This window comes from Epinephelus lanceolatus, chromosome 1, assembly GCF_041903045.1.
Source record: "Epinephelus lanceolatus isolate andai-2023 chromosome 1, ASM4190304v1, whole genome shotgun sequence".
In the NCBI taxonomy this organism is placed as follows: domain Eukaryota; kingdom Metazoa; phylum Chordata; class Actinopteri; order Perciformes; family Serranidae; genus Epinephelus; species Epinephelus lanceolatus.
In genome coordinates this window covers 30,469,484-30,481,636 of record NC_135734.1, presented here as the reverse complement: position 1 = coordinate 30,481,636, position 12,153 = coordinate 30,469,484, and the positions used below count along the sequence as shown (strand labels likewise).

The following is a 12,153-nucleotide window of genomic DNA, read 5'->3' as shown; positions in this document are numbered from 1 at the left end:
GGACAAATTCAAGTTTGTGTCTTTTTTTTTTCTCCTTTTTTTGAAACTCTTTTGAAAAAGAGATGGTGGACTTTGCATGCAGCGTTTTTGTCAGCATGTGGAGACGAATCAGGTAAACACGCAGAGTTCATCCTGGATTTGTTGGTTCAGTATGAATCAGTGTTTTCCTGTTGTTGAGATAGGAGGTTAATGGGCAGGAGCATGATGTCTTATGAATAATCCCTGTGTCTCTAATACATTACCCTAATGGTCTTAAGTCTCCTCATAATCATCAGATAGTTACTTAAGTATTTTAACAACTGTACTAAACACAGTACTGTAGTTTTAGAACTCACCGGACTACTACACTCTCATGAAAGAAATAAATGGGTTGTAAAGCTCCTGAATTTACAATTTAGATGCACTCAACTGTGTAATTTTTTCCCCACATGAAGTACTGTTAATCCAAAGACACAGGACACGTAGCCCCAGTGAGTTATTCTGGCTCCATCTAGTGGCCATGTGGTTCAATTTCATAACATTTTATGACAATATTGGACCAAAGAAAGGTTTGAAACTGCTTTTCAACCAGCTGACTGATAACTCTTCCTTTATTGATATTACTAAACACAAGAAGAAGCTAGAAAGGAATATTTTTGTTGTTGACATATAAAAAATTCTGATAACTTTGTGTAGCATCCAATGTGTTGTTCTGTATCCTTTCACACTGATGTCTCAGGTGTATTTTCCATGCAAACACCCTCTGATTTTAATGTCAGCCTTTCTCCAGATGAGTCACTTTCTTTGATTTCCACATCCCTCTGACCCTGAACCCCCCCTGTATGCCACACCATAACTTCTCCTGACCAATCCAGACTCTGACAGCCTCACACAGCAGAGCCTGTCTGATGGAGAGGAGCAGCTGGACCGCCTCCAGCAGGCGGAGCTCACTCGAAACACATGCATGTCGCTGTGGAGGGCAGGTGCAGTCCAGGCCTGGCTGGAGGTTGTCATGGGAATGCCCATGTACACCCGAGCCTGCTCTGAAAACGTCAAAAGTGGGAAGGTACACTCTTGGTATACAAGTGGCTGTTTGTTTGCTGTGTGCGAGAGATTGGGGTGTGATGCTGTTGTTGTTTGATAAAGAAGTGGATTTCTGTTCTTTAGGTGCTGCTGGGCCTGACGGATGAGGATTTGGAGCTGGGTCTGGGTATCAGTAACCCCATTCATCGCAGGAAACTGAGACTGGCCATTGAGGATTACAGGAGAGCTGAAGGGGACCAAGGGTGAGCAGCCGCTAACAAATCACTGAAGAAATTTTTAATTGTTTCTTTAATATTACTGAGACTAGACAAAGTACATTTACTCAAGTACCGTAATTAAATACAAATGTGAGGCACTTGGATTGAGTATTTCACATTTCATGCTGCCTAATCATTCGACTCCAGGGAAATGATAGCTTTACTATGCAAATGAAGATTTAAAGTCCCCCTTCACTCAAAAATGTATTTTTCTTATGTTTATTTCCCTAAAATGTCTGAACTTGAATATCTTGGTGTGCAAAGTATTTCACTAGAGAGGTGTTTTTACATTCCTCTACTGAAGAGGGCGATGTCTGTGCACTTCCCTAAAATCTGATATCCAACGTACAGCAGGCACGCTAGATTAGGTGTGTCACAAATTCGAAAGCCAACTACTGTCTAATGCAGGAAACACATATCGACAGGGAAACAGACTTCGACACAACAACTGCAAAGAAACGTCCAGTGTAGAGAGGACTTGTAAGTACAGGACAGGCCCCCAGGAAGCTTTGAAGCCAATGTTTGTAGTGGCCAAACAGTGGAATTACAACTTCTGGGCCCATCACATGATGCTATGCAAGCCCAAAAAAACGTTCCTATTGACTTACGTGGCCAAAGAGACGTCTGTAAAATTAGGAGATAATTTTTTTTGAGTGTCACAACCCCTGCGAAAGGACTTGTTTCACTATTGGGATTTAATCCTTTCAGCCTGATAACATTTGGAAAGAAGAGCCGCACAACTGAATTATTCCATCCCTATTCAAGTAAATGGAGTGCGAAATTGGAAGTTAGTTGGCTTGGCCGTAGGAAGTGTCTAGTGCACTTGCTAATGGGCCCCACAATGCAGAAGTAGTACAGATCATCTGGGTAATTTCAAACACGACAGTTAAACATTTTTGGCTTCATGCAAAACTAAGCAGCTTTCATAGGAATGAACGGGGCCCCGCCTCCAATGCTGTATCCTGTTTTCTTTATACATCCATTGTACAGAGAGCAGAGTGTGCTGTAGTGTAGTGAAAGTTTTGACAGAACACATGGTAGAGTTTTTGGATGTTAAACCAAACCCTGGAGCTTACTAAAACTCTCATCATGGTAGATATTACACGCACCATTTCACAATGTCAGCCACTACCAGTTACAAGCTTAGCGAACAAGCTAAGGAACAAAATACAAATTAAAGACGCTCACTGGTAAATGAACTTGCACTTGTAAAGCGCCTTGCTAGTCTTCTGACCACTCAAAGCACTTACACTACACTACATGTCACATTCACCCATTCACACACTGATACAGTATACAAGGCTGCAACCTACCATTTTGATACACCTGCTAGTCTCCAACTTTGGTACATGTACACAACAGACTCCTCATCTGGGTCTGGGTCAGACTGAGGCTCAAACATGTATGGTTGCATCTCTTCCTCTAACACTAACGATAGCTATCTTGGTGAACACTGCTCCTTCACCGGTCAACCCGAGTAGGTATAGCTGTAGTTGGAGCAAATACTTGACCCGTCCACCAGCTACAGGATTTAGGATTACAGGCTACAGGACTACAGGCCCCCTTTGCTCCTTGGTCCAGAGGGAGATGCCCTGAGGAAAAAGTTAAGTTAGCAATAAGCTAAATATGAAGTGTAAAGGAGAGGTGGTTAAGGTAAGGCTTAGGGTTAGGCTGAGGGTTACACCTTGTTACTTATAAGTTGACTTACATCTTCATCTATACTGAGGAAAGTGGATTATTGCTGTGTTTGCCCTCATATTTATTCACTACAGCGTGGCGTTTAAGCAGGGTTTGAATGACCCTTGGTTAGTGGGTTTGTGTGTATTAGAGGTGGGCACAGTTTGTGTGGCTTGTTTGTCCGATGTAGGCTCCAAACAGAATGTATCTGCAGCTATATATGTCTCCGTCAACCTAGTGCTAGCACTGGAAAAAGCAGAGAGTGACACCTAGCACAATTAGGTAGTTAGGTATTTTCACTCTGGCTTATTTTACTTCAGTAAAGGATCTGGAAATTTCTAGCACTGCTGATTGGTAGTGTCTAATCATTTTTTTAGACTATCGAAAGCATCTGAGATGGACCATCACTGGGTGTCAACATCATGGCTGAGTGACGTGGGACTGCCTCAATACTCGCAGACCTTCCAGAGTAATCTAGTGGACGGGCGAGTGCTGAACTCTCTGAGCCGCAGAGACCTGGAGAGATTCCTCAACATCAGCGACCAGTTCCACCAGACCAGTCTCCTCCTGGCAATCCAGATCCTGCAGATACTCAGTTTTGATAAAGAGGTGAGATCATAGATCACAGTTTACATGAGGTTAAATGACAAGGTACTGATGTTTGTTCCTCAGCCACTGCATAAAGTTTTACTCAGCTACTCTCACAAAATGGCATGTGATTTCCATTATCATCCACCATAGCTAGAGGCACACAGGAGCTCTTGGAGGTGCATTATCTCAGCAGGCCCTCGTCCTCCCCTGACCTCTCTCTGTGTTTTCATCGCCCCCTGCCACATGAGAGCTGGCACAGTTATCTGTGTGTTGTGCTTTTGCAGGCCCTGCAGGCACGGCGGGCAAAATGTGAGCACCAGGACTGGGATCCCATTGTTTGGACATGTCACAGAGTAATGAAGTGGATCAGAGACATAGACCTTAAGGTGGGTGGGAGGTCAGTGACAGTATTTCCCTTTGCTTGGGAGATTCAGGGCAGATTGCAACCGGATACCACCTACTTGTTTCTAGGACTCCCTCAAAAATAATGATAGCTCTGTTGTTGTTGCTTCGCCACTACTGAAAGACAAAGGAAAAACACCTCAGGAGATACCATACAAGTTTTTTTTCTCAATTTTCTGTGAGTAATATCTTCCCAGCCTTCAGACATCTTATTTTGACATGCTTATTTTTTTTAAAGGCTTGGGCCATGACTGTGGTTTACTATTGAATTTGACATTTGTACCAATATGACTTTTGGCACAACTGTAGATAAAGTCTGAAGTCTGCCAATGTGTTGTGCTCTTCAGGAATTCGCAGACAACCTTCAGGGTAAAGGGATTCATGGAGCTGTGATGGCTCTGGACCCGTCCTTTGACACAGACGCCATGGCCAAAGCCCTGGGGATCCCCAGCAACAAACACATGCTGCATCGGCACCTGTATGAAGAGATGAAATCACTCGCTATCCCTCACAGGTGAATGAAAAACACTTCAACTCTTGTTACATACTTTTTGATGTCTTCCTGCTCTTAAAGATGCAGTCAGTGATTCTGATCCAGTATACTTTTTGTCAAATTCAAATTCACTATCCGCTACCTGTCTGTTCTGTGTGTCCACTGAAACACAACATTATGCAGGCGGCAACCTCCAGGCCTGAAAAATTAAGTCAATGCTGAAATGCCAAAAACTGCAGTTCCTTTAATGGCCCTCTCGTCCACATATGGTCACATCTGGCTCCAAAAAATTAAGATGGGGATGACACATGTCGAATTCAAGGCTTTAAAATGGGAGTTCACAAACCAGTGGTCGATGTCATGTCACGGTAGCTACATCCGTGAAGTCGTTGCCTCAGCAATGCATAAATTTGGGGGCCAAAGCTTCTGAAAGGGTTGTGATGGGAGGCGTGTCTTTGTTTAGACGTTGAGTTCAAATATCAACAATCTTTCCTCCGAATCACTGACTCCACCTTTAATGCAACAAATGATTTTACTCTATGATATAAAAATATATCCTCTCCAGCTTATTTTGCCTTTAAATATGACCATGTTCCTGTGAATGCTGTGGAAATATATGTGATTATCTCAGAGTTATACTTTAACATCACGCGCATAAATGAATATGTCTTGCAATGCCTCGTATTCACAGCAACGCAGAGCAGGGCAATGAGGTCATCGGCTCCTCTTCGCCTGTGGCTGTTAACCGCTTTGCTGAGGAGAGGGTGTCGATCAGAAGATCAGGAAAGGTAGCCTTTCATCTCACACTCACGTCATGTTATTGGAACATTATCATCTATGAATATGTATTTGTGACATGTGCAGCAGTTACACATGTTGCAGAACATACTTATACCAACATCGTGAGATTTAAATTGTAAATTGTGTTTTTTTACATAAAGTTATACATATTATTACATATATGTCAGTCTAACATCTCTGGCTTGATTCTGGCCAGCACCTTTATAGCATACCCTCCTCTCCCCCCTAATGTCTTACCTGTTTTTGTGTAAATGGGTGTTGACGGGGGATGTGACACAAAGAGCGATTAGAAGTGTCAGATAGTGAGAAAATTTTAATTTGGTGGAGGTTTTAGAAAGGTGACATCATTCCGAAATCAGTTTGGCTGTTGCAGCACGATGTTACAATTTGGATATAAAAATAAGTCTTGTGATTTAGGTGTACATTAAATAGTGTCACTCAAAAACACGTTTCATCAACAGCGTGTGGAGGAAAATGCAGCTTTAACTGTATTTTTCCATCTACAGTAGTGAGTAGTGCTGCAATCGGTAGCTTTTGTTGGACAATTTCACTTCAATGCCAGCTTGTTATATTTGACCAAAGTAGTATTTATTTATTTTTTTAAAGGGTCAATGTCTTATTTTGAGCAAGAAGCTTTTATGCCTTTTCATCTCTCCAGAGTCCGCTGAGGTTACGTGCAAACAGCCAGGAGCGAGGTCTGGGCTTCCATGGCAGCTGTGGCTCTCTGCCCAGAGAGGCTCGAGTTCAGGCTGTTCCCCGAGCCAAAGGCAGCCCGATGCACACCTTCAAGAGTGTCGAAATCACCAACGTCTGAATCAACTTCAGCCATCGAGTTCGCCCATGTTGTTGCTATTGTTTACATGCTTATTGTATTATAGTTGTTTACTACTGAGAGTGATCTGCACTCAACATCACTGGACTTTAAAGTCTTCAAGGGATGTACCACTTCATAATTCATATATACCATTTTTTGGCCAATATAAGAATAAGACATACTTTGTGCAGAAACAAAGATCATTTTTGACCTGATGGAGATGTTGTTGTAAATATAATGAAGAGGGAGAGGATTTTGTTTTTTCAACTTAATGTCCAAATGAGTTTTATATTATGAGTTAGAATGAGTAAGAATTACCTACAAAAAAAATCTGAACTCAGTGTTGTTCTCCTTCAATGCCTTATATGAAACAGGTCTCACAACACTGTTGTTTACTTTTTCAAATGTTTCAAACATGACAGTTGAAGTTTTTTGTTGTTGCACATGTCAGTAAATGGATAATTATCCTTGAAGAGATATTTCTGATTTTTTGAAGTGGGGTTTTATGGGGTACTTAAACATAAACAGTGTATTAAATGCAGTAGATATCAGTCAGCACACACCCAGTTTGGAGAAGCAGACTGGAGTCTGACATGGAAGCTATGCCATGTACTGCTGTGGAGGGGTCAGCAACAAAACCTAGGGTGTGTTCTGAATCGCATACGTTCTCTATTTACTTTTAGTAGGTACTGCAGCTGCGTTTAAAATGCACACATACTACTTCCTTATAACATAACGCCATGAACTTTGACCCTCTTGCTTTTATATCCATTAACTTAGAGATTAAACAATCGGCACTCACCAAATTCGCCAGAGACAGAGATCAACCCAGAAAGATCTGCTGTTGTTACTTTGCAATGTATGTAGTTTAACTTATAAAAAGTTATAACTACACAGATTGTAAATTCGAAAATAATATATTTGTGACAATGAAATCACACTTGCAGTTCTCTGTCATTATTATTTTTCTAGTTATGTCCTATTGTTGTTTCAGAATCAGAATCAGAAATACTTTATTGATCCCTGAGGGGAAATTATTTATGTTACAGGTGCTCCTTGCAAGAGAGGAAAGATACGTGAAAATATAAGAAATTTAAACAATAGTATTTACAAATATATAGTTAAATAAACAGGAATTATTAACAAACATAAATGTAAATAAATATATACAGTACAGGCCAAAAGTTTGGACACACCTTCTCATTCAATGCGTTTTCTTTATTTTCATGACTATTTACATTGTAGATTCTCACTGAAGGCATCAAAACTATGAATGAACACATGTGGAGTTATGTACTTCACAAAAAAAGGTGAAATAACTGAAAACATGTTTTATATTCTAGTTTCTTCAAAATAGCCACCATTTGCTCTGATTACTGCTTTGCACACTCTTGGCATTCTCTCCATGAGCTTCAAGAGGTAGTCACCTGAAATGGTTTTCCAACAGTCTTGAAGGAGTTCCCAGAGGTGTTTAGCACTTGTTGGCCCCTTTGCCTTCACTCTGTGGTCCAGCTCACCCCAAACCATCTCGATTGGGTTCAGGTCTGGTGACTGTGGAGGCCAGGTCATCTGCCGCAGCACTCCATCACTCTCCTTCTTGGTCAAATAGCCCTTACACAGCCTGGAGGTGTGTTTGGGGTCATTGTCCTGTTGAAAAATAAATGATCGTCCAACTAAATGCAAACCAGATGGGATGGCATGTCGCTGCAGGATGCTGTGGTAGCCATGCTGGTTCAGTGTGCCTTCAATTTTGAATAAATCCCCAACAGTGTCACCAGCAAAACACCCCCACACCATCACACCTCCTCCTCCATGCTTCACAGTGGGAACCAGGCATGTGGAATCCATCCGTTCACCTTTTCTGCGTCTCACAAAGACACGGCGGTTGGAACCAAAGATCTCAAATTTGGACTCATCAGACCAAAGCACAGATTTCCACTGGTCTAATGTCCATTCTTTGTGTTTCTTGGCCCAAACAAATCTCTTCTGCTTGTTGCCTCTCCTTAGCAGTGGTTTCCTAGCAGCTATTTGACCATGAAGGCCTGGTTCGCGCAGTCTCCTCTTAACAGTTGTTCTAGAGATGGGTCTGCTGCTAGAACTCTGTGTGGCATTCATCTGGTCTCTGATCTGAGCTGCTGTTAACTTGCGATTTCTGAGGCTGGTGACTCGGATGAACTTATCCTCAGAAGCAGAGGTGACTCTTGGTCTTCCTTTCCTGGGTCGGTCCTCATGTGTGCCAGTTTCGTTGTAGCGCTTGATGGTTTTTGCGACTCCACTTTGGGACACATTTAAAGTTTTTGCAATTTTCCAGACTGACTGACCTTCATTTCTTAAAGTAATGATGGCCACTCGTTTTTCTTTAGTTAGCTGATTGGTTCTTGCCATAATATGAATTTTAACAGTTGTCCAATAGGGCTGTCGGCTGTGTATTAACCTGACTTCTGCACAACACAACTGATGGTCCCAACCCCATTGATAAAGCAAGAAATTCCACTAATTAACCCTGATAAGGCACACCTGTGAAGTGGAAACCATTTCAGGTGACTACCTCTTGAAGCTCATCGAGAGAATGCCAAGAGTGTGCAAAGCAGTAATCAGAGCAAAGGGTGGCTATTTTGAAGAAACTAGAATATAAAACATGTTTTCAGTTATTTCACCTTTTTTGTTAAGTACATAACTCCACGTGTTCATTCATAGTTTTGATGCCTTCAGTGAGAATCTACAATGTAAATAGTCATGAAAATAAAGAAAACGCATTGAATGAGAAGGTGTGTCCAAACTTTTGGCCTGTACTGTATATATATACATATTTGTAATATTTATAATTATTTTGTTCACTTAATCAATTAATATTCCTGTTATTACTGTTCGACTGGTCATCAGTGACTTGAATGCACTGTCAGCCGTCATTGCGACTTCTGACAACTGTCAAACAGCTGTGAATGTGTTGATAAGCTGTCATCTGTTTGCGGCTCAGTCGATGTGACGTATTGTCCGCTGTGCAGAGGATTGTGGGTCAGCATAGCCAAAAAAGCATGCTGTCCTGCATTCTGCCAACTCGGACTGGATGTAGTAGAACATCCTGGTATTTTTGGCATACTGCATTTGACATACTATGTATTGGGACATACTAAATCTTTTTCTGACATACTGTATAGTATGGTTCAATGGATATTGGAACGCACAGGTATTTTATCCACCTAAAATAAGTCCCACCTATAAAACATTAACATCAGTTTAAGTGCATGTTATATTTAGAATAGAAGAGTAGAGCAGCTGGCAACAGGAAAGTGTAGCTGTTCTGTCGCGCTCTTCAAAACCAGACTCCATTTAGAAAAATAGTAATTTAGCTTTGCTGAACACAGGAGCTGCTGGTTTACCGTCACCCCAAACAGTTATTTTGTTTGTGTTATTGTGTGAATTAGGTGTTTAAAACGGTTAGTTTGGATTCACCGAATTCACACAATAACACAAACTAACTAACTGATTGAGGCAGCAATACACCAACAGCTGTTGTATACACTGAGCTAAAAATACTGCTTTTGTTAATGGAGTCTGGTGGAAAGGAAAAGCGGTGAAAATATTCTTAATACAGCATACACTTCAGCTGATAATGATCTTTTTAGGTGGCACTTTGTTTAGGTGGCTAAAATAGGTTTAGTGCTGACCTCCATCCACAGCAGTGCATTGCTTAGCTTCTGTATCAGACTGGAGTCTGCTTCTCCAAACTGGAGGCATGCTGACTGACCTCTATTCTATGTAATACACTGACTATGGGTAAGTAAATTATACAGTCCCACTTAAAAGAATCTGAACTATCTCTGTAATGTGTAGGGAAAAATCCATTATAACATGCTTTCACTGTAGAGATACATATCAGCTGTTTATCTTCTGAGGTGACTGTGTCATGTCAGCTGCTCTACATACATGACTGAGATGTTGTTTCTGGCTCCTCTGACACTTTTCTGGTCCATCCAAATGTGTCATCACAATTAATATTATAATAACTGTAATAGACATGATTTAAAACAATATTAAATTTTACATTTGGAGGATTTTGGGGTGACATACAACATACAACTTTTATTACGCAGCACACAAGACAATCTTTAATATGAATTCTGTACTTTTCAAAACTTATAAAAACCCATCTTCTCATTAGTGTCACATAATGTAGTCATGTAAGGAAAGAACTGAAGTTGTTTGGTTTTCATTTGAATGTGAACGTTTAGAGAATTTAATTAACAAAAATCATTCCATGTAGCTGATATGAAGATACAACATACAACTGAATGTTTGCAAGTGTTCATGTGTAAAATTCAGCAAATGATCTCCACATGTTTATACTATATACACACTAAAAAAAAGGCAATACTGTTACTCATACTATGAACTAAATGGAGAGAATGTAATGGTATATTTTGTACAGTTTAATCATGTTTTATAACTCACAGTTGTATAAAGTTTGTTTCTGAGCATGAAAACACATGTATGAAATGTCACAGGGCCACACTGTGTGCAGCCGAACAAGCGCCCGAGGTCAATCCAAATAGTAGAAAACAGGTTTGTCTGCTGTGTTCTGGGCGTCTCCTTCAGTCACCCAAAGGCACAGTTGTTAAAGCGGGAAGATTAGACCAGTTCAAACCTGTATGGAAACAGGAGGAAGGTGGTGTTTGCTTTTGATGCCAGTGTTAATATGACATTTGCAGTCTCTCTTCACTCAGCTGTCAGAGCTTTTCATGTTACATTAAAGGTGGAATTATTGTCAACTTATATACAGCATGGGCCTGTTTTTATTTTGCAAGACAAGTGCTTTAAAATCTCTGTTTCAGCATTCGCTGAGGAAGTTATTCTATGAAGATTTTGGAGAGATATGGGAATTTTAGTGCACAGTGGTGTGCAGATTTATGATATTTCAAAAATGCTGCATTAGCTTGTTGTTTGTTACAGGTATTTGCATTGAAGAATGGATCAAAAATCCTGTTTGCATTTTCCCAGTTTAAATGATTTTTCAACCTTTAAATGAGTCTGACATAGTCACACCTCTCCCAGTACAGCCATATTGAGGATAACTTTAAATAAGATTAAAAGAAAAAAAAAAGTGCAAATAAACTTGTTGTATAGTGTTACCCAGGATAATCAGGCCATGATTAAATGTTAAACAACCACAAACTCATTTTTGTCTCATCTGCGAGCCTGTGAGCAGAGCAGGTGAGGGTTAAGGGCCTTGTGGACGCCCTCATGGGTGGTAATGAGGGATCAATCAGATTTATCCTCATCAAACCAGGAAGCTTCAGGGTCTCTGACCTTTAGGCCACCACTGCCTCTATAGTGATGCTGTTGCCTGATATCAGACACAAGGTAGGCCTCTGCTAAGTGACAACAAGGCTTCACATTTTCAAAGTCAAGTCCACCCAGTTTGGTTCTGGAGCTTTCGACTGTATGACAAGTTCTTCTTCAGTAGATGGAGTTTGCTCTGGTGTACAGTATGCTCTGAGCATTTTAAGGATTTCTTGTTCATGTTGCCTTAAAGCTTGTAGATTGAAGTGGGAAAAATAAATTTCTGTGACAAATGGGCGACTTCATTTGCTGAGGAAGGTTATGTGACACGATCAAAAGCTCCAGAAGAGCTACCGAGTGGAACTCATAGTGAGATTGTTTTTGTCAGCTGTATTTACAATTTTATGATGTTTGTGATAACATAATGCCACACTATAAAGAATATGAGTCAAATACTTCAGACCACAACATGTCAGAATTATTGGTTTCCTCTTCTACACATCACAGTCAAAGATACTGTTGAAAAGATTACCTTTATTTTGATTTAATTTGATCGGAATCATCATCAGCTTTAATGGCTTTCTGTTTTTTTCCCGTTGCTCTCAATGTACTTACAAAGAAATAGACATAACAGCTATGATTATCAAAACAACAATAGAAGTATTAGTATTAGTATTAATATTATACTTTTTGCTTCTCAGTTGTGAGGATTTACTCAATTTCTTTGTCATATATTATAGGAAACTTATTTTCTATTTTTATTTATTTATTTATTTATTTTCTATCAAGCAATTTGATGGTGTTCCCTTGAGCTC

General features: G+C 40.3%; 1 protein-coding gene across 3 annotated transcripts in view; it reads left to right on the top strand.

The window, feature by feature from the left end:
* kaznb (kazrin, periplakin interacting protein b) overlaps positions 1–7,283 on the top strand; it is a 167,046-nt gene extending 159,763 nt beyond the window's left edge. Inside the window, exons 8-14 of one of the 3 annotated variants that reach the window (XM_033627014.2) lie at positions 855–1,045; positions 1,147–1,265; positions 3,335–3,566; positions 3,833–3,934; positions 4,298–4,464; positions 5,135–5,231; positions 5,903–7,283. In XM_033627014.2, the coding sequence (XP_033482905.1) occupies positions 855–1,045; positions 1,147–1,265; positions 3,335–3,566; positions 3,833–3,934; positions 4,298–4,464; positions 5,135–5,231; positions 5,903–6,058 (1,064 nt within the window). In that variant the 3' untranslated portion in view covers positions 6,059–7,283. Of the gene's footprint in view, positions 1–854; positions 1,046–1,146; positions 1,266–3,334; positions 3,567–3,832; positions 3,935–4,297; positions 4,465–5,134; positions 5,232–5,902 lie in introns of those variants that run through there. The other 2 variants (XM_033627010.2, XR_013491800.1) reach the window with 2 other exon arrangements.
* The last annotated feature ends 4,870 nt before the right edge of the window (positions 7,284–12,153 follow it).